This window comes from Dipodomys ordii, unplaced genomic scaffold (assembly GCF_000151885.1).
Source record: "Dipodomys ordii isolate 6190 unplaced genomic scaffold, Dord_2.0 Scaffold3, whole genome shotgun sequence".
NCBI lineage: Eukaryota > Metazoa > Chordata > Mammalia > Rodentia > Heteromyidae > Dipodomys > Dipodomys ordii.
The window spans coordinates 18,649,089-18,671,624 of NW_012267219.1; the positions used below are offsets into that span (position 1 = coordinate 18,649,089).

A 22,536-nucleotide genomic window follows, 5' to 3' on the forward strand; every position below is an offset into this window, starting at 1 on the left:
AGAAGAAGAAGAAGAAGAAGAAGAAGAAGAAGAAGAAGAAGAAGAAGAAGAAGAAGAAGAAGAAGAAGAAGAAGAAGAAGAAGAAGAAGAAGAAGAAAAGGAAACAGATTTAGAGGAAGTTGAAGAGAAACTATTAGGGGAACTAGTGTGTATGCAATCACGTGCGTGCGCGCGAGCATGTGTGTGTGTGTGTGTGTTTGTGTATGAATAACTGAGGGCAATGAAGGGTGAATATGAGGAAAATACACAATTTACATATTTATTTACATATTAATTTTATAATGTCCTAGTAAAACTATTATTATCTACAATTTATACATGTTAAGAGAAATTCAAAAGAATAAACAAAAAATAAAAAATTGCTTTTTTTAGTGGTAGCTTTTAAATAATTAGAATTGCCTATTCCAAAATCTGATCATGCTGATTAATTTAATTTGGACAACATATTCTTAAGTGTGTGGTAAAGCCAAAGCAAATTTTATTGCTCTATTTCCTTCTAATAACTATTTCCTATCACTAGTATAAGACGATTCAACATCACAGTTTCTTAAAAGAAAATAAATTATTGAAATTTTTACTAATTCTTCTATAAATAAACCATGGGAGTGAAGTCTTTTATCTTCAATAACTTCAACTTATTTTCTATGAACAGTTGTATAATCTCTGTTGCAAAACCAAAATTAATGTTTTTTTTCAGGATTGTCAATGGCCTTTACTTTTCAGTTTTTGTCCAAAATGCATTTCTATTGGAAGTTGAACTTGCTAAATAATGGAAACATTATTTTGATGTTTTCTTTGTTATAATGTCGCTTGTCCCCATTTTCCCTAATAGCTTTTCACTTAAAACCTTGCAATCATTTGTAATCTTTTTAACCAGTTATATGCCTACTTTGTTTCTCATTTGTTAGTAAGATTTACAGATGCATTTTTATTGCTTTTCATTTGTTAGTAAGGTTAAAAGATGTATTTTTATTTGCAAATGACTCGTTGGTAGTCATTCTACCTATGCCACCACTTTTAGTGGGCAATCCTTTCAGAATTTATGATAAATCATGAATAATGTTCTTGCATAGTGATTTTCTTTTATTAGCTTGCATTAAAAGAGTTAGAGCTAATCTACAGTTGTGTGGTTTCTCCTTAAAAATCTGTGGTACAGCAGATCAAGTATCTTTTCATAGATAAGATACAGTCCTGTCTACTTTATTTATTTTAGTTTCTAAGCTTCATTTCTACTAAAGGGAAAATATTGAACCACTTGATTTTTATGTGAATTGAAATTTTAGGTGTGATATGGCACTGCTGTAAGTTTATTGAAAAGTAGATATTAAAAAGTTTAATAATATCAGCTACTACTCATAAATTTGGCTCACAAAGAGAGAATAAATATATACATATAGTAAAATATACTTACATCCTCTTATGCTAGGTATATTTAATATCTTCCCACCATGTTCATGTGTTATGTCATGTCGAACAGTCCATTTTGCTTATTTTTAATAGAGCTCTCATTTAGTCATTAAACTTTCTATTCATTAAGATTCTACATGAACTCACATTAAACTGGTAAATGTCTGATCTTTTCTATGATTTATATTATATAATACTGATGAAAGCTTTTTCTACATCAAAACTCCAAATAAAGTGTTAAAAGTAGAATGAGAGCTCCATTATTTTAATACCATTGTTATTTTCATGGCTAATTAGAAAGTTGCTCCACCATTGAAAAAGGTACTTTGTTAAATACAATGATACAAGCATAAGGTCGATGTGCAATAATTTAATTAAATAAATGGGAGATTCACTGGATTAGTCAATGGTAGACATATCCATATTGATTTCATCTCCTGCTTTTGTGATTTACATGCTGTACACCAGAATCTTGAGTATTGGAATGACTAATATAGAAGTTACAATATTATTCTCAGTATTTTTCCATTGTCTTAAAAGAAAGCAGGCCGTCCTTTTCTCTTTCCTTTAAGACAATGTGTATATCTTCGAAACAAAGTTACTACATCTGTACCACTGCAAAAGAGTTGAAATGAATTTAATGTGTGTGTTTATATTGATCATAAAGGACAATGTTTTATGTCATGTTTTTCATTATAAAACCTATATTTTAGAAATTCTCTTCAAATATTTATTCCTTACAGGAACCTTGTGTAGTTATAGGAAAAAATAAAATTGTTACCCATATTATAGTTGAAGAAGGTGAGGGTTGGAAGACAATTCTTAATTATACAGTGAGCTATGAATATAACTGGTTAAAGTCCTCATCCATTATTTTGAGGAACAGGAGGCATTGGTGATTTTATAAGGAGGCTGCTTTAAGTCCTTGGTGCTTTATCTTAACCAATTATTATCTTAACCAATTGTTATCTTAACCAATTTGTCCCAGTTTTTCTTCACTGAGAGCTCCCTATCATTTGAGACTCACATGATTAACCTGAAAACTCAGCAGAAAAAATATCAATCAACTCCATACATTTTCATATAATAAATTAAAAGTTAGTCTAATTACATTTATTAACAACATTTTATTCCATTCAAAGAAATATCGTTTTGCTATGTTATTATAACTTTTATGAAATCTTCAATGTTCTATCTGAGTATTAATCATTCAAAGATAGCTTTTCAGGGAAATTATTTTTATTGATAATTTCTGATCTTTTTTTTTAATTCTAGGAATTGAATTCAGAATCTTTCATTTTCTAGTCAAGGGCTCCATACTTCTAGACCTTTCGGTTGCCTTGAAGTAAACATTCTCTTTCTGCTACCTCTGGAGTAGCTAGGCCTTCTTGATATCCAGTTGTTTTGATCAAAACTGATAAGATTTTGATTATAAAAGATTATTTCATGTTATTCTATTCCTTATTTATGTTTTGAGAGCAATGCTCAGAAATTTAATTGAAAATCCGTGACTCTAAGCAATCATATACCATATTTTATTTTTATCAAATTTGTCAATTTTCCAGTAAAGTTGTTTATATACTTTAAATCATAACCGAAAAACTTAGGGAATATTTTTATATTTGAAAGTGTGATTTCCCTCCCTTATACTTTTCTTTTTTTTTTTCTTTTAGTTCCAGGAGCAGTATTTGATTTACAACTAGCAGAGGTAGAAGCCACAGAAATAAGAATTACTTGGAGAAAACCACGACAGCCAAATGGAATCATTAACCAATACCGAGTGACAGTGTTGGACTTAGAGACAGGAGTAATCTTGGAAAACACTTTGCTCACAGAAAAAGATGAGGTATTCATTTCCCATTTTGATGAACACTTTCTGCTTGGTTCAGGCACAATGCTTGGGTTTAAACCTTGCTTCTGTCATTGCTGACACTTTAATCCACGACATTTAACTTGACCTTTCTGCACTTCAGATTCTTTTTAAAGGAGGTGATTATAGAAGTCCCTATAACAATGAAGCCTTAATGAGCTAATGTGTATAAGGGACTTATTATGTACCTGGCATATAATAGAACTTGTGCTATTATTTGTGATCTGTTGTAATTTTTTTTCAGTTGTGGGGCTTGAACTCTGGGCCTGGGTGTTGTCCTTCAGCTCTTCAGCTCAAGGCGAGTGCTCTACCACTTGAGCCACAACACCACTTCCAGTTTTCTGGTGGTTTATTGAAGATAAGAATCTCTTTTCTTCCTGGGCTGGCTTTGAACCTGAATCCTCCCATCTTAGCCTCCTGAATAGCTAGGATTATAGGCTTGAGCCACTAATGGCCGGCTGTGATTATTCATTTTGACATTGATCATTTATCCTAGTTGATACTCAGTGTTTATTTCTGAATCCTCTCTCAATAAGAGACATTACACTTTATTTTTTGTTGTTGTTATATCGGACTTGTTTCTGACACTTCTGTTTCCCTTGTGATTGGTATTGGAGTTCAACTTTCAGAAGGATGATGCGGGGAAATATAGCACAAGTTCTAAATCGAAATGGCTTAAGGTCATTGGCTTCTCTTCCCTTTTGTAGTTCTATGATCTAAGACAAGTCAACTTTCAGAAAACTCTTACTTATATTTTTATACTATAGTTCACTATTTGGTTTAGATAGGTGGGAAAATGACAAAGAAGTAAACTCTTGGTTTGGTGAGTTCATTTATTATTTTTTTATTTTGGTACCTCCCTCAGATAAAGGACTCTCCTTCCACTTACTATAAATTAGTTGACACTCCCTGTCTCAAAATCTCTTTAATGCTTTGAAGTTTTGTTAGACTTCACCAGTAACCTCAATCACAAATACAGTAATTAAATATTTTAACTATTCTTATATTTACAAGATACCCTTAGGTGAATAATTCTTTTCTGAAAGGATTATATTTTCTTTGCTTTTGTGGAATCCACCCTCACTCTCCAGCTTTTTAGACCATTTGCTGCTAAGTGCATTTCAGTTTTATATGCTGAGTCTTTACAATACTCAGGCTAGCTTTAAACAAGTACAAATGAAGAAGATAGAAAAGCTAACACTCTTTTCTATTTTCTAACACCTTTAGAAAGGGTTTTCCAGAGAGTTCTGTTTCCAATCATCTCATAACACTTTCTTCTTACAGTCTCACAGTTTCAATCACTGCTTCTGATAGATATGACTCTTTTTTTCCCCTAGTTTCTAATCTGATCTTTCTTTCTGACACTATGAATTCCTAATTGCTCCTATCTATCAGAAGTTTTGCTAGGGCTCATCGTATCTAAACTACCTCAACTCATTTCCCAGTAAACCAAAACAAACCAGAACAAAAGTCTTCTTAGGGGTAAGAGAAAAGGGTAGTGGAAAGAGGAAAGGAAGTGAGTTTGGCAAGGGGCAAAGATACTTGAGAGAGATATTGGGGCCTCAAATGGAGGTAACCTCTGAAGGTTTCATAGGTCACACAGAAGAAAGTTGTCCTGGCAATTAATCTTTTCAATAGGCCTAGTAACAGGGTCTGAAGAGAGCTGTCTTAAAGCCTTGGTACTAAGTAATAGACCTAGATTTCCCTAATCCCTTGGCTAACCTGAAGATTATATTTAAGCAATAGTGATTCACAAGACTTTGAGGGTGAAACTTTATGGCATCCTTATGTGTTTGGATGTTTGCACCATTGTTCTACTCCCATGAACATTTGAAATCTTGGAGTTATGCCTGACTTAGTAGCATTCAATAATCAGTCATTGTTAAGGCCATTTATTTCTTCTTCCAGACTGAGTTTCATGCACTTCTATTTGTTTCCCCATGTGTCCCAACCCTGACCCAAAATTGCATATTCTCTTACCTGCAATTTTGTTGTTATCTCATGGTATTACTTTCGTTACAAATTTAGCAGCTTTGTACAGTTCATACTTGTTATCTTACAGGTTCTGTGAGTTATGAGTTCAAACAGAGATCAGAAGCCTTCTCTTAGCTTTCCATCAGGCTATAGCAAGGGTCTGGGTGAGGTGGTATCTGATCTCATCTAGAGGTTTTCCTTTGATCTGTAGAACCACCTGGGCCTTGGTTTCTTGCAGGTTCTTAGTTGGTTACTTTATTCTTTCCTTCGAGAAGCCCTCCTTAATGTCTTGCTTTATGGTCTTTCTTAATCAGTTCAGAAATTCCTCAAACCAGCAGAGATATCTATACAGGCAGTGTGTTCATGAGAGTAATATCCTATCACTTTTGTCTATTCTATGGATGAGAGGCAAGTAACAGGTGCTACCTTGCTCAAAGGAAGGGACAATAGGGACCACCGGAGAGACCATCTGCCACAGTCTCCCAGCCCACTGCTCTATGTTTCTCATACCTATTCTAATAGGTTTTAGTATATCATTTATACTATAAAGGTTACCTAAAAGATTAAGGAATGGGTATGATTTTACATGTATTCATGTATTTAAGTAATGTGGCTTCTCACTATTTATAGCAGAAAGTCAAATAAATGAGCCCTAACAGAAAGGGAAGCATATTATTTAGTGACTTTAGGGAGTAAGATCTATAAGAATAGAAAACAAAAATGGTTCAAGTGATGCTTTGAAGGAGTAAGGCTCCAAGAGGTGTGGACGGAGGATTGTTATTTGGATTATAAATTCTTGATCACGCCAGAGGCATCACTTCTGTCATGTGTAAAACATGATTTCTGTATGTTCCTACATCATTTATTTATTAACTATGAATGAAATTCTTGGTATTCTGTAAAGCCCAGGAGAAATAGAAATGAATAAAAAGCAACCACTGCCCCATAGTTTAAACAGTTGGTCTAACTCTCCTCTTTAGACCTACACCATAGACAATAGCACTGTGAGGATGAGATATGGAACCAGCAAAATGTCTTCCAATCCTTCCTGTGCCCCCAGGTTGTGAGAATTTCAACAAATAACTAGAATGGAGTCAAAAACTCTGTAGTGCCTGAGTTGTGGTCACATGGGCAAACATGTTCAGAATTCATTGGACACCCTAAGACAGCAGCTTAGAATGTTAGTCTTTGTATAAATAACTACAATACACAATGACTTAGTAATTAAGAACAATGGGCATAGATTCTGTAAAGTTTATCCTTTCATTAAACTAAAAGTGTTTCATTACTTATGGCTTCTAGGTCCTTATCATGGATTACTCTCTTGTGTGTATGTCGTAGTTGGTTAATTAATCTCTGTCTACAGTGAATGTAGTGTTTAAAGTGTTTAAACTGACGTGTTTAAATGTAGTGTTTAAAGTTTAAAGTGAATGTATAAAATTCAACTAGAAACAGCCTGAGAAAAAATATTTTCTTTTTTGATACAAACTTACTCTCATCAGAACAAAGATTAAAATTAATTTAGTTGACAGTCTCATTCTATTGAGATTGAATTCTGAAAACCCTTAAAATCACTCCTTCAGAGATGGATTTTTGGATTAATTTTACACATACATCTGGTTTTATGCATGCTCTTATAAGTCTGAGACTTTTTCCTAATAGTCATTATCTTGATGCCTAATATTATAAACATCTGAGATTAATATCGATGTATCTTTCATCGAAGGTATTTCTGGCCAAATGGAACAAAATGGGGCTAAGGACAGGAGAAAATAAAGCTAACGACAGAGTAGGCTAAGGACAGTTTAGGAATACCTTGAGATTAATTTAGTTTATTGAGCACAAATGGGACATAAATGTCATTAAATAAGCCTAAAGTATTTGTCACTCAAATCTGCCTAGGATTATATAGTGTCCTAATTGTCAACTTTTCTTACTCATGCTCTATTGATAACAGCATAAATTATACCTATACTAAAATAAAAGTATTTCTTAAGAATAAATCTGTGTGCATTCTCTTCCCCTTCTTTTCATTCATCTACCCCTCTCCCCTTGGCCACCCCAAACCTTGAAAGTACTCATTTCCTGGTGCTTAGTTTGTTGGGCTTTGACTTTGCCTTTCTAAGAAATTACACCATTTGAGTTTCCCCTTGAATCTACCATATTTCAGTTAATGCATTTGTAAATACTTGCATAGCACCCGATGTGTTTACTAATATAAGCTAAATCTAGCTTCCACATGTAAGGGAACACAGGAATCCTTTGTTTCTCTGGGCCTGACTTACTTTACTTAATATAATTTTTTCATGTCTTTCCATTTCTTTACAAATGATACAATATATTTTTTTCTAATGGATGAGTATAATGCAAAATTAAGAAAATTAAGGGAAGGGATGGATGGGGAGGATGGGTGAGAATGTTGAAAGGAGTAACATTGATCAAGATGTATTTGTGAATTGCTTTGTTTGTAAATTGTTTGTTAAGTGGCAACTCCTTTGTACAACTACTTAAAGATAACAATAAAAAAAGAAATCAATGATGGAAGGGGTGATGTTGATTGGATACATTGTACTCATAATCTCATTCGCTAAACTGAAACTTTTTTGAAAAACTACTTTAAAAATATGTCAAACATTTCATTAATTCAGTTCAGCAGAATTCCAGTGAGCCTAAATTGATAGAGGTCAGTTTTTTTTCCACAAACAATATTACACTTACAATGAAGATAATTACATGCAAAATTAAGTTGGTTTATTCAGGTGGATTAGGAATTTAACTCTGAAGACTTCTAATTCTTTCACATAAATTCCAAGGATTCTTGGCTAGTGTATGCAAGCCCTTTCATGTTGATGAATTGTGACATTCACATCCTAAGTCAAAGTCTCTTAACCAGGGACAATTTTGCTCTCCAAGAGACATGTGGTAATCTCTGGAGATATCTTCATTGTCTTAACTGGGAGAATGCTTTGGATGATAGGAACCTGTGATGTAGCTAGGCATCTTAAAGTGCACAAGATCATCTAGGACCCATACAAATTATCTCATACAGAATGCCAGTAGTGCTTAGGTTATCCTTCATACTCATTGAGTCCAAACTTTTAAATATTACAGTAGACATTTTTTTGTTTAAACTTCTATTTTCCTTTTCACCCATTTCTCTCTGTCCCTTCTTGTTATTCTCTTCAATTCTAATCGTTTTCAATAAGGTTTGCTCTTGAAATTAACACACCTTTTTTCCTCTTTTGGGAAACATAACATCTAATCTAATGTCTTTAAGAAAGAGGCAAAGTAAGAAATATTCACGACATGAAACAATTAATGATTAAATTTTGAGTTGTTTTGAAACCGATGTCCAGGTCACTTCCCTGATTATAGATTGTTTGCAAGGAAAACAAAAATTTGAGAAATTCCCAGAGTCAAGAGTATTCAAACAACTCTCTTCCTTTAAAATGGCAGTTTGTTAACTGAAATGCTTAGCTTAGTTATTGATGGAATGCTGTGTATGAGCTGTTTCTTGATAATTTATTTGACACGCAGTAGAAAATATTGAGAGACTTAATGTAAAATCCTAGTTCAAGGGGAAATTCTTTGTACCCCCTCATTGTCCCATCAATAGTGCTTTATACACAATAAATTATCCAAGGATGACTGATTGATAGAGGAAACAGCTGTCTGGTTCAGGCCTCGATTATTGACTGGAAGACCAGAACATCTCTGAATTATGTGCTTATGATTCCAGCCCTCCCTAATTTGCCGGTGGAGACAGAGTACAAATGAGATGCTGGAAGACACTGGTAGATAGAAAGTCTTTGCTTTGTCCAATCTGAACTTCCCTCTCCAGGATTCTCTATTATAACATGAATATATCTCATGGTTACACATTACTTTTTCTCAAGATACTTTTGTGGGCAAGAATAAAACAGGATTCAGAAGAGCTGATTTTATAGATCTCATTTGGATATTTTCTTGAATTATTTTGCCCCTTTTTTATCTTTCAGAAAATTCAAGGTTTAAAATCGTATGTATTTTAGGTATTGAAACTAAAATTCTTGCATTCTTGAGATTATTTTTCCTTAGCATCTCTTTTTTCATATTTATTTCTTGAAAATATCAAGTTCTTTGACATTAGCAAGAAGACAACCCAAAAACATATAAGGAAATTGAGAGGTCTATCAATGCTTATAAACACCTAGAACCTATATTATAAATTAATTACAAATGTTGATGGATGAGACAACAGCATTTAAGTGATGATGGAATATTCTTTAAAATAGGGTTTAGGAGGTGTGTTTTGATGGAGAACTTGAGAGTTGATAAAGGCATAGTTTTGTCACCTTTGTTTTCAAAATGATTTATTTTGTGAAATTTCAAGCAGGTGTGAAGGTGGAAAAAAGCCTACAGTATTCCTCCTTATATATTACCACCTGGATTCAATAATTAACAACATTCTACCGGTCTTCCTCCAGCTGGCTTCCATTGTGTTTCTGCTGCAGATGTATTTTAAAATAGATGCCAGACATCATATCGAGTTTGCTTCTATGTGCCTAACTAGTATGATTACTTGGTCATTTTCATACATTTAATAATACCATGACTACCACTGACAAAATTAGTGACATCAATTTACATCATCTAATACCTAGATTATATTCAAGTTTTCTTGATAATCTCTATGAATCCTATGTTGATAGGCATATTCAAATTAGAATCCAAGCAGTGCATTGGTTATTATTATATTATACCTATAATCATGTAATATTATAGTATATTAATCTCTTTGAATTGGTTATTATATAATTATATCATAATTATATAATATTAACCTCTTTTGATGATTAATGTTGCCCTTCTACCAGACACCTATGATTATTTGGCTAAAACATCTTTTTCTATTCTATTTCAATCTGTTATGCTGGGTTGGGATGGAGAAGGAATAGAGGAATCATGTTATCCCTACAGAAAAATCTCTACCATATATATATATATATATATATATATATATATATATATGTCCCTAATCTGCACCAATATTTTCACTTCAATATCTACCACTTTGATGAACTTTCTCTCTCTTTCTTTTTCTTTCTTCTTTCTCTCTTTTTTGCTTTGATTCCTTCCTTTCTTCCTCTCTCTTTCTTTCTTAATATTTTAAAGAATATTTAATATACTTAAAATATGAATATTTAAGAGTATTTAAAGACTATTCCTGAAGTGCAGAACCCTGGATGAGTGTGTTATAAACAGAATTTGACAACTGTAACTGTGCAGTTTTATTCTTACCAGTAATTTCAGTTCTTTATAAATAGATTACTATAGTTGATTACAAGCAGGCACTCAGGCCTCTTACATTTGTTATACAAATAAAAATGTTGGGATACGAAAACAAAACCAATTATAAAAGTATTCCTAGAGTGCCTCCTATCTGGGGGATAGACCTTAAGGTATTGAAATTATGCATCCATCCTTGAAAATGTATAATCTTAACATAAAAAAACTAACTCAAGTCAGAAACAAATACCTGCTTCTTTCCAAAATACAGGACTGGTTTAATAAGTAATAGGATGATCATCACTAGGTATGCAGGTTTTTAGTAGATTGAGAGAGAAATCTTGCAATGCATAGAAAATGCCATTAAGAAAATGTGACACCAATGTAAAAAGTTTTGAAGTCATGAAGTATAACCATGATTTTTCAGTCTTTGTAAACATCTACTTTCAATTGCAGCACATAAATGACCCCATGTCTCCAGAGATGATGAGCATAGTAGAGCCAATGATCGGATTTTATGAGGGCTCAGCAGAGATGTCTTCTGACCTGCATTCCCTCGCTTCTTTTATGTATAACAATCATCCACACAACATTCCTGTGAGGAATAGAGCTGAAGACTACAGTTTACCTATCGGTAAGTAAAAATTTAATTCTGAGTAAAGTGAATTCAAACCACTAGTACCAGCTAGCAGATATGTGAACCTTGGCTTAGAGTTCAACCCTATTATTAATGGTCCATGAGTTGGAGTGAGATTTTTTTGACTGCTGAATAACCTCATGCAACAAATGGAAATGCCACACAGGCAGGAGCTGCCCCCACTCACCCATTTGACCTTCTTCCTAGAGAAAGTAGCACCCTAGAGTCTCCAGCCAAGCTGCATAGACAATCAGTTATTACAGTTGCCAAAGCAGGTGTGATGGGGAGGGATTAACATATCTTCAAATCATTTACAGGCCTCACACTCTCTGCAGCTTTTGACTAATAGGTTTTCAAATGTCACTAAAGGTAAATAGGTCAGAAAGTTACAACTCTAGCCCATGGGATGATAAACAGGTGTAGATGACCCCAATGATGTGGTGATGTCATTAGTGTATACACTTGTTCTTCAGAGTCAATGGATCTTCTTGTTTCTAAAAGGATAGTGTCATATGTGGCAAATTAAAACTCCTTGGTTAGATGACTAGAGGTATATTAGCTCTAGGTTTTATAAAATATTAAGTGAGAATATTTTATTTTATTGCCTTGTTTCTGATTTCGTATTTGTCCTGTTTCAAACAGAAAGCACTATATTATTCCATTTGTGGCAGAATTAGCAAAATAATCACATTTTGTTCAGTATATGTTTATACCATTTATTGATCCATCTTTCTTCTTCAGAACAGATTGGATAAAACATTAAAATTAAGAAGACCATAATTTCTGATATAGCTGTTTCCTTAAATACCTCAAGTTTGGCTTAATTGCTAATTAGTTTTGGAAGCACAAGTTCTAAGTGAAAACTGAATAACTAAAATCCTGTGCAGGCACCTATTGTGTCAGTTATCTATGAATGCTTGCTTTAAAAAATTATCGAGCCTAGCAAATGTAAGGTGACTTCTGACTCTAAATAAAACTCTTACTTAAAAAATTTCTGGTATTGAGCAGTCTTGATTTATATTATTTTCATTTTATAGTCTTTCTTTGGGTTTATTTCTAGAAATGATCCTTAATTGTCCATGGAAAGCTGTGTTTTTTTTTCCAAAAAATAGGAAATCTATGTTCTGAGATACATGTTTAGAAATTGTATGGGGAATGTTTATAAGTCATAATAGTATTCAATATGCTATACAAAAATCATGGATATCATGTTTATTGTTAATTATACTCACCTGTTATACACAGACATGTTTGAAGAGTTTACTATACAAAGTGCTATCAGGTTTCACTGAGTAAAAATAATTTTGACTATCAAGCCAACCCTCTTCTTTTTTTTCTTCTTGATTTCAAATAGTAACAGCCAGGAATCTGTACATCACTGACATTGCTGCTGAACAGCTGTCTTACGTTATCAGGCAACTTGTACCTTTCACAGAGCACATGATTAGTGTATCTGCTTTCACCATCATGGGAGAGGGACCACCAACGGTTCTCAATGTTAGGACACGTGAGCAAGGTAAGAATGTGTTTCTTTAAGAGCAATTACATGAGAATGTTGATCTTGGGTGCTGTCATCAATTTCCTTTTAATTCACTAATTTTCTATTCTTCTTTTCAAGTGCCAAGCTCCATTCAAATTATAAACTATAAAAATATTAGTTCTTCATCTATTTTGTTATATTGGGATCCTCCAGAATATCCCAATGGAAAAATAACTCATTACACAATTTATGCTATGGAACTGGATACTCACAGAGCATTCCAGATGACGACTATAGATAACAGCTTTCTCATAACAGGTAGAACAAACAATATTGTTCTTTTTTTTAGCTTTATTTTGATGGAAAATACACACCTCTTCTACTTTTAACACTACAAGACACATACTCTAGAAGGTTAGATTTCATTGTTCTGTGTTTTTATGGATATATTTAAAAACACTGAAACCACTTTACTAACCATATTTTTCATTACCTATATTTGTTCAAAGAGGATTAAAACTCATTAAATTGTAAGTTTCACAGAAATTTACTTGACTGAGGAAATACTATATCTGATTCATCAAAATACCTCATTATTGAAAAATTAAATGAATGAATGTGAAAATCAGCTAAATCAATTCATCTGACAGGGTATCTGTGCCAATTTCTCTTACAGTGCCAAAAATTACTTTTTCACCTTTAGATGATCTACTTAATATTTTATTGGCAGAAAATCTGACATCATCTCTAAGGAAAGCTCTTCAAAAGGAAGGAATTTGGGTAGACACACACGTGCGCGCGCGCACACACACACACACACACACACACACACACAATGACTTTAAAACATGTTTTGTTGTCCTTGTAGGTTTAAAAAAATACACAAGTTACAAAATGAGAGTGTCTGCCTCAACCCATGTTGGAGAAAGTCCTTTGTCTGAAGAGAATGACATCTTTATCAAAACTCCAGAGGATGGTAAGAATAGCAGATGCAGTATTAATGAATGAGAAGGAAGGAAGGAGGAAAGGAAGGAAAGAAGGGAAGAAGGAAAGAAAGGAAGGTAGAGAAGGAGGGAGAAAGGAATGGAAAAGGGAGGAGAAAGGAAAGGAAGGAAAAGAAAGAGAGGGAGGGAGGGGAGAAGGAAGGAATGAATGAAGAAGGGAGGGAAACAAGGTAGGTAGGAAGAAAGAAAGGAAGGGAAGAGAAAGGAATGAAAATTGGCTTCATATGCCTATTGCTTCTATTTATGCTTCTTTTAGTCTTGAAACAATATAAATGAGAAAAATGCGGGTATTTTAGGTTTTGTTTTCTTCTCCCAGAGCCAGAATCATCACCTGAGGATGTTGAAGTAATTGAAGTTTCCCCAAGTGAAATGAAATTACAATGGTCACCACCTAAGAAGCCCAATGGGATTATTATTGCTTATGAAGTACTTTATGAAAATATAGACTCTTTGTTTACAAAGAATACCTCAACAACAAACATACTTTTACAGGACTTAAAACCCTACACCCTCTATAACATTTCTGTCAGGTCTTATACCAAAGTTGGTCATGGCAATCACTCATCATCATTACTCTCTGTAAGGACTTCTGAGACAGGTAAGTTTTACCTTTTTTGTTGTTGATATTTAATAATGCATAACAATGTAGTAAATATATCTCACAATTGCATGCTGTTTATGGTTTAGTAACCTGAGAAATTCATTACTATTTTTTTTTGTGTGTGTGTGTGTATAGCCAAGAAATTTCTTTGCTTTTTCTGGCAAAAAGTGTGGGAAAGGACACATACCTAAGGGGATTTTTGATAACAGAGCAAGTGAATTTTTCAAATAAAAGACAATGTACCTATAAATCTGGTGTTGATTAACTACTAGCTTCAGACATATATTCACAAGGATAGATTGCTATACTCTAATGAGGTCTATGTGTGGATGGCAGAAGCACAGAAGGGCATATTTCCACTAATACAATTGTACACAGTAGCATACCACCCAACATATTTACTTATAAGCTGAGTCTAGCTTCCACATGTAAGGGAAAACATTCATCCTTTGTCTCTCTCTAGGTCTTACTTACTTCACTTAATCTTTTCCAGTTCTTTCCATTTCTTTACAAATGGTGAAACATTATACTTTCTAGTGGATGAGTAAAAATCCATTTCATATATATATATATGTATATATATACTATATTTTCTTGATCCTTGTGTCTGTTCATTCAAGGACATCTGGAAGATTTATTACTAGGGCAATTCCATAATGCATGCTGAGGGTTTAGAACTAAATATAGAGAATGGTCTTATTTTAAAATAGTTAACCAAATTTTAAGACTTAAAATTTCAAAGAAAAAAATGTACATTTAAAAGAATAAATATTTATTAATTAGCTATTGTTAAACATTATCAAATTTTCATTTTCATAGATTATAAATGGTCAAATATCAGTAATTCCATATGAATTGGCCAGATAATATCCATGAAGTTTTGTCCTTGACATTGAAATTCTAGAAATATAAGAAAGCTTACGTTTGGGTAAAAGCATTCTCTTGAGACTGCATAGAAATTAATACAATGTAATAGCACAAAAGTGTTCATAGGCAATGACAATTATCGTTGTAGTAATAAGAAAAAGAAGAAGGAGCATTTGTATCATTAACACCTGATATGTCCTTTTTAGGCATACTTAATTAAAATTGAATTATCTATGGACATGCTCCTTCCTTTTGTAGACATTGTACCTAAGTCAATATTTTAGAGAAAATATACGCTCTTCAGTGACATGCTTTTTTTTTTACACTAGGTTAAGGAAAGAAATGAACAAATTTTGAATGCCTCTGGAATACCATGGGCTCTTGCTAGTAGCTTTCACACAAATTGTCTTTGTACTTCTAAAGTAAAACACTAAATTGTGATCTTCATTGTCTCGTGAAAAACTGATGATCTGAGTAGTTCTTTCTTTCAACAGATATTTGTACTATGCCAGGCTCCACTGAATATTTAGCAGTGTAGAAGGACATGATTTCTTGCCCTCTTAAAATTTACTTATGTTGTAAGGTGAATTCTCAGGGAAGTCACATTTTGGAAGATGGAATATTGGAATCTTTATTATATAGTTAGCAGGTTTTACAAAGGCTTGCAGCCCCCAAATACATATAACACGGTTAGGAAATAGGCCAGAGAGGAAAGAAAGAACAAAAACAATACCAACAAACCAATTCAGCTCTGATGGAAAGCTGAATTGGGATGCCATGATGACCAGAGATGAGCCAGCAGATAGGACATCAGACACAGCAGACAGGACACAGGACACAGGACAGGATTACAGAGACCCGTGGCATGGTGTCCAGGTCTAGGCCTAAATAGGGTCAGCCAGTGGGCAGGTCCACAGAAAATTCCCAGGCCCAGCCACTGGACTGATAGATTCAGTAACCTATCAGCTAAGTGTGGCGGGCACACCCATCACTTAGGAGGGAGGGAAGGGGGTTTCCTTCCACCAGCATGAAGACAAGATGCCAGACCCTACCAGCCACCATGTGGTCAATATGGTGCCAGCCAGACCTGACCTCCTTACTTCAGTTAGTGTTTAATTGCTTAAGCAATTGATGACCTTTAGATCATCCAACTGATAAGCAATGAAGCTGGTGTTAATTCTAATCTCATCTGACTATACTGCTCATTTCTTTTTCAGAGCCATCAATAAAGGTGAAAAGTTATAGGATGTGTTTTAAGTCTTTCTATTCATTGCTGTAGAGATATTTTTCTGTTTGGGTTTTTTATAGCATAAATAAATAACATTATAACATCCTATGCGATATTAAAAGTGCCTATATTTATGAATGTTTATCAACTGTTTTACTATTGAAGGGATCACCACATCAAGGATATTTTAATTATTAATTATAAAACATTTTCCTTTCTAATTATTACATGTATATATTCTCTTAGTACTAGCGAATAAATTTAATTTCTATTTTATCTGTATGAGCTTAATTAGAAAGCAAGGATAATGAACTTAAGTGAATATATGAATTTAATTTGAAATATAATTTAAAATTATATATAATAAAATGCAGTTCTGGAAAATATCTTACAAAGCATCTAGAACTTGTGTGTGTGTGTGTGTGTGTGCATGTGTGTGTGTGTGTGTGCGTGTGTGTGTATGCCAGTCCTGGGATGAAACTCAAGGCCTAAGCTTTATCCCTGAGCTCTTTTGCTCAAGGTTGGTGCTCTACCACTTGATCCACAGCTCCAATTTTTGGGCAATTCATTAAGGATAAAAGTCTGATGGATTTTCCTGCTTAGGCTGACTTCAAACTACAACTTTCAGATCTCAGCCTCCTGAGTAGCTAGGCATGAGGCACCCACAGCTGGCTAGAACTTTTTATAAGCAAGGAAACAGGACTATTTAAGTAAAGTGACTCATAAATTATAGTAAAGGAAAAGAACTGATGGGGATAGATGGTTGAGTCCAATAACAAGGCTTGTTTAATAAGGTTAGTAGGAAAATTAGAGAGCGACAAACAGCTTATCCCAAAGCTCTTTAGCCCGCCCATTTGAGTGGACAATAGTAGACTATCTTGACACTTGACTTTCAGATGCCAGAAGCCTACTGATGGAGTGTTGAGTTCAGTACCCATCCTCTTAATTTTCAGCTCTATGACCTAATGTGACACTCTGTGGCACTGCACATTTCTGTTAATAAGCAAATGCACGGCTACCAGAGTTCATCAGTACTCTCTCTCTCTCTCTCTCTCTATATATATATATATAATTATTATTGTAAAGATACTGTAGAGAGGGGTTACAGTTACCTGAGTAAGGTAATGAGTAAGTTTCCTATTGAGAATTGTTAACCTCTTTCTTTGTTTTTCCCCTACCATCCCTTCCCCCCACCATCTCTCCAATTCCTCCCTCCCCTGACAAGTTCATTTTCAACATAGTATCTTGTACATCTCATTGTTACAATGGTCAACCTATATGCTTATTTCAGCATTTTGTTATTTCCCTTCCCCTCCCCAAATTAGAAAAATGTATATACAAGATGCAGGGCACCAACATCAAATGCAGTGAAAATGGGTTATACCATGGGGGAAGAACATACAAGAAAAACAAAAAAATCACATAGTAGATTACAAACAACAGCAACAAAGATGAAACCTCTTGTGTCCCTATCTTGGGTTCATTTCGCTTAGCATCATCTTTTTGTTGTTGTTGGTGGTGGTTGTGGGCCCTGAACTCTGGGCCTAGATGTTGTCCCTCAGCTCTTCAGCTCAAGGCTAGCACTCTACCACTTGAGCCACAGTGCCACATCTGGCTTTTTTTTTTTTTTTTTTTGCTTATGTGGTGCTGAAGAATCAAACCCAGGGCCTCATGTAAGCACTCTACCTCTGAGCCACCTTCCCAGCCCCTTAGCATCATCTTATATGGTCATATGTATATAGCTTTTGATGTTTTCTCCTTGTCTAGTAAGATTATCCTAGACCTATCCTAGACGTATTACAAATAAGGGAAACCATGGGACCTGTGTTTCTTTGGGTCTGGCTTACTTCACTTAATAGAATGTTTTCCAAGTCTTTCCATTTCCTAATGATAGAGGCATAGGATATATATATATATATATATATATATATATATATATATGTGTGTGTGTGTGTGTGTGTGTGTGTGTGTATACATTTATATAATTTATATATAATTGTATATAAATTTATATATAATATATACACTACATTTTCTTGATCTAATCATCTACTGAGGGGCATCTGGGTTGGCATCTTAGCTATGGTGAATAATGCTGCAATAAACATAGTTGTGCTGGTAGCTATATTATGGCCTTGTTTGTGATCATTTGGGTAAATGCCCAAAAGTGAGATTGCTGGGTCATAGGGGAGCTCTATGTGGAGTCTTTTGAAGAACCTACATCAGTACTCTTTAAGGCAAAGTTAGCTGCAGAACTAGATTCCAACCTTGGACTTTATTTTACAATGTTGTGTGTGTGTGTGTGTGTGTGTGTGAGAGAGAGAGAGAGAGAGAGAGAGAGAGAGAGAGAGTGTTATGGGGCTTGAACTTAGGGCCTGGTTACTGTCTCTAAGCCTCTTTGCCCTTCTAGGTTTTGTTTTGTTTTGTTTTTGAGTGGCCAATTGGAGATAAGAGTTTCATGGGGACTTTTCTGTACAGGCTGGCTTTGAACCTCAATCCTCAGATCTCAACCTCCTGAGTAGCTAGGATTACAGGTGTGAGCCACCAGAACCTGACTATTTTGTGCCTTTATATTTTGTTTGATACTTATACTTAATCTCCTTTTGTCCCCCAATGATTTCTAATTTTGTTGTCAGCTTTACAATTCTTAAAGGAAAATATTTTAATGTTCTACAGAGTTTTGGTTATTTTAAGTCAAATATTTATTCAGTATCTTTTTCAATTTTTTGCCAGAAATAAAAACTCAATATTTGATTTTTACTATTGAATATGCATAGATAACAAGTTTATGTTGGGCTGGGAAGGTGACTTAGTGGTAGAGTGCTTGCCTTGCATGCGTGAGGCCCTGGGTTCAATTCCTCAGCACCACATAAGCAGAAAAAGCTGGAAGTGGATTGAGCTGTGACTCAAGTGGTAGAGTACTAGCCTTAAGCTGAAGAGCTGAGGGACAGTGCCCAAGCCCAGAGTTCAGGCCCCAGGACTGACAATAAAAACAAGCAAGTTTATAAAATTACATTTAATACCACAGAAATATTATCAAATACAGTGAGCCAATACTTTATTACTGATACCCTGCTTTTATAGGAGATCGTTTTGTTATCCGGTCATATGATATAATCTCAATTCTAACACAGATTTTTTTTGACTACCTTAGTTCTTACTTTGAGCCCAAAGTACCTGCTAAGTTTTATGAAAAGAATTATTAGTGAATAGTACAATCAAATTTAAATACTTTCTAACTTTCTATTTAGCATCTGATTGTTCATTAGGACAAAATACCTTGTAATTAACAGGTAGGGGTTTGGAGTTGTTGTTTTTGCCAGTCCTTGGGCTAGAGAACTCAAGGAGTACTGTCCCCTAGCTTATTTTGATCAAGGCTAGCACTCTACCACTTTAGCCATAGTACCACTTCTGGCTTTTTCTGTTTATGTGGTACTGAGGAATAGAAACCATGGCTTCAGACAATACTATGAAGGCAAGTACTCTACCACTAAGTCACATTCCCAACCCTGTAATTAGTGTTTTAAATCTTTTCTGAAACATATTATCCAGTGTTGCTATGCAGAACTATATTATTATTTTTTTCATTTGAGATCAAACTTATTGCACACTTATAAGTGCTACATTTTATCTACAGCTTATGCTTGTAGGATATATGTTATGTTCACATTGTGGTTAAAGTTTGTGTATAATCTAACACACTTACATGAAAATGGAAGCAGAATAGATTTTTAGAAGGAACTTGTTCATGCTAATATATTTTAATTTATTTCACAGTGCCTGATAGTGCACCAGAAAATATTACTTACAAGAACATTTCTTCTGGAGAGATTGAGATATCATACCTTCCTCCAAGCAGTCCCAATGGTGTCATACAAAAATATACAATTTATCTCAAGAGAAGTAATGGAAATGAGGAAAGAACAATAAATACAACCTCTTTGACCCAGAACATTAAAGGTGAGAGAACAAATCTAACAGTGGATATTTGCATTTATGTTGACATTGTGACCACAAAACATTAGACTAATAATTTATTTAAACATTTTCAATGTGCTTGTTTCTACATAGGGCATGGACAATCTTTTTGGTGAAATGAGCTAAAAGTTTATTGCAGGTTGTGTGAAAGAATATTCTAGGTCAATCTCCTTCCACATTATCCAAAGCTTTGTCTTCATAATAGAAAGAATTATTGCTAAATAGTATTGTAGTTTTAACTTTGGGAAGATTATTGAATTGAGAACCTTTCAAGAGTTCACCTGTCATTCATCATGACGAGGTATTTGATCCTTCTTTCCTTCCTTCCTTCCTTCCTTCCTTCCTTCCTTCCTTCCTTCCTTCCTTCCTTCCTTCCTTCCTTCATCTGTCTTTGATTTTTCTTTTCTTTTCTTTCCTTTCTCTCTCTCACAGTCTCTTTCTCTTTTCCTTTTAGACAGGTCTTTGCTATGTATGTCAGGCTCTGCCTTCCAACTACCATACTCAATTTAAAGGACTTTTTTAAAAAATTAATTTCTTTTTGTTATGATAGAGGTGATATATAAAGGGATTACAATTACACGAGTCAGATAATGAATCTATTACCTTTGGTACAGTGTCATCTGTTCTCTCATTCTCTCCCAGTCCCTCCCTCCCATCTCCATCTCAAGTGTGTAGTTCACTTTCATCAATTTCCAGTGATCCCCACTGTTACACTTTTCACCCTTTTTCTCTGGAGGTCTGTACCCTTCCCCAGCCCTTCCAAAGATGTATACTTGAACATTTCATACATAATGCAAAGAAGTCAGAACCATCCAAAACTAAAACCGGAAAAAAGGAAGTGTCTTGTTTCGATATCTTGGTGTTTATTTTAGTATGTATGTTGTTTTATAAAAATATGAAGAGGCACTTAGGCATTATGACTTTGTGTTTGTCTCCTAAGAGTATCCTCTTTTGGTCTCATTGTGTGTGAGTATCTAGAATCTTGTATAATTTATCATGTTCCAGTGCATTTTAGATCTAAATTCTACATATCAGAGAGAATGTGCCCATTGTGTCTCTGAGCTTGGCTTACCTCACTTAACATGATTTGTTATAGTTCCACCCATTTCCTTGCAAATGGCATTATTTTTTTCTTTCTAATGGCTGGGTAAAATTCCATAGTATATAGGAAGCACATTTTTGGGATCTACTCATCTACTATGAGGCATCTGGGTTGTTTTGGTATTTTGACTGTTGTGAATAGTACAGCAATGAACATGGATGTGCAGGTGTCCTTATCATATCCTGGCTCATGATGTTCATGGTAGATGCCCAGGATTTTTCTAATGTTATTTTATCTATTTGATTTCTATTTAGGACTGAAGAAATATACCCAATATCTGATTGAGGTATCTGCTAGTACACTCATAGGTGAAGGAGTTCGAAGTGTGCCAGTAAGCATATTGACTGAAGAAGATGGTAAATATAGTAGCATTGATTGATATATTTTGATTCCATAACATCTTAAGAAACATATATATAGACTGAACCCTAGTATAAAAATTCTCCAGGCCTTGTCTATCCACCAGCACCATATAGAAATTTTAGTGTCATGATTTTTAAAAAAAGCTAGCTAAATCAGATTTACATTAGATAAAATCAGTTATAAAATGAATTTTTTGCTTTTGAAATAGTTTTGTGTAAAATAAATGATTTTATTGGAATTTTTATGACTATTTCTTTCAAAAGTTTGAACATCAAGCTATAAGTTACAAATGTGTTTTACAACTTTTGTATTCATAAGAATAAATCTTTAGATAAGTTTTACGGTGGATTTTTCAAACAACAACTTTTATCATTTTCTGGCATTGGTCCCAAAATGTTTAAAAATCATGTCTTAAAAATTATTTTCCCTTCTCATGACAATAGAAATGATGTAAATTTATTTTTAATTGGGTAATACACATATATATGTGTATATGACATTGTTACTCCAAAACTATTTTTCTCTTACAATAATGTCATATTTTTGTTATAGTCTTAAAATCAAAATTAATTAACAAGACATTTAAAATATTTTCTTGTTAATAAATTTAGGATCTACAAGGTTCTCTTCATAACTGACCAAGATGCAATCTCCTTGAATATTAATGGCCTTAACAATGAATATGTAAATATACTTTTTCTTAAACTGAGTAAAATCAACCTTACTACCAAGACCAATTTACATTAGTACCTCACCA

The 22,536-nt window shown here is 34.0% G+C and overlaps 1 protein-coding gene across 1 annotated transcript in view; it reads left to right on the forward strand.

The window, feature by feature from the left end:
* Positions 1 to 22,536, forward strand: part of Ptprq (protein tyrosine phosphatase, receptor type, Q) — a 168,776-nt gene that overhangs the window by 16,322 nt on the left and 129,918 nt on the right. Inside the window, exons 9-16 of the mRNA XM_013020306.1 lie at positions 3,081 to 3,253; positions 10,976 to 11,153; positions 12,511 to 12,672; positions 12,775 to 12,954; positions 13,505 to 13,612; positions 13,957 to 14,238; positions 20,114 to 20,296; positions 21,671 to 21,772. Coding sequence (XP_012875760.1) covers positions 3,081 to 3,253; positions 10,976 to 11,153; positions 12,511 to 12,672; positions 12,775 to 12,954; positions 13,505 to 13,612; positions 13,957 to 14,238; positions 20,114 to 20,296; positions 21,671 to 21,772 — 1,368 coding nt within the window. The remainder of the gene's footprint in view (positions 1 to 3,080; positions 3,254 to 10,975; positions 11,154 to 12,510; positions 12,673 to 12,774; positions 12,955 to 13,504; positions 13,613 to 13,956; positions 14,239 to 20,113; positions 20,297 to 21,670; positions 21,773 to 22,536) is intronic.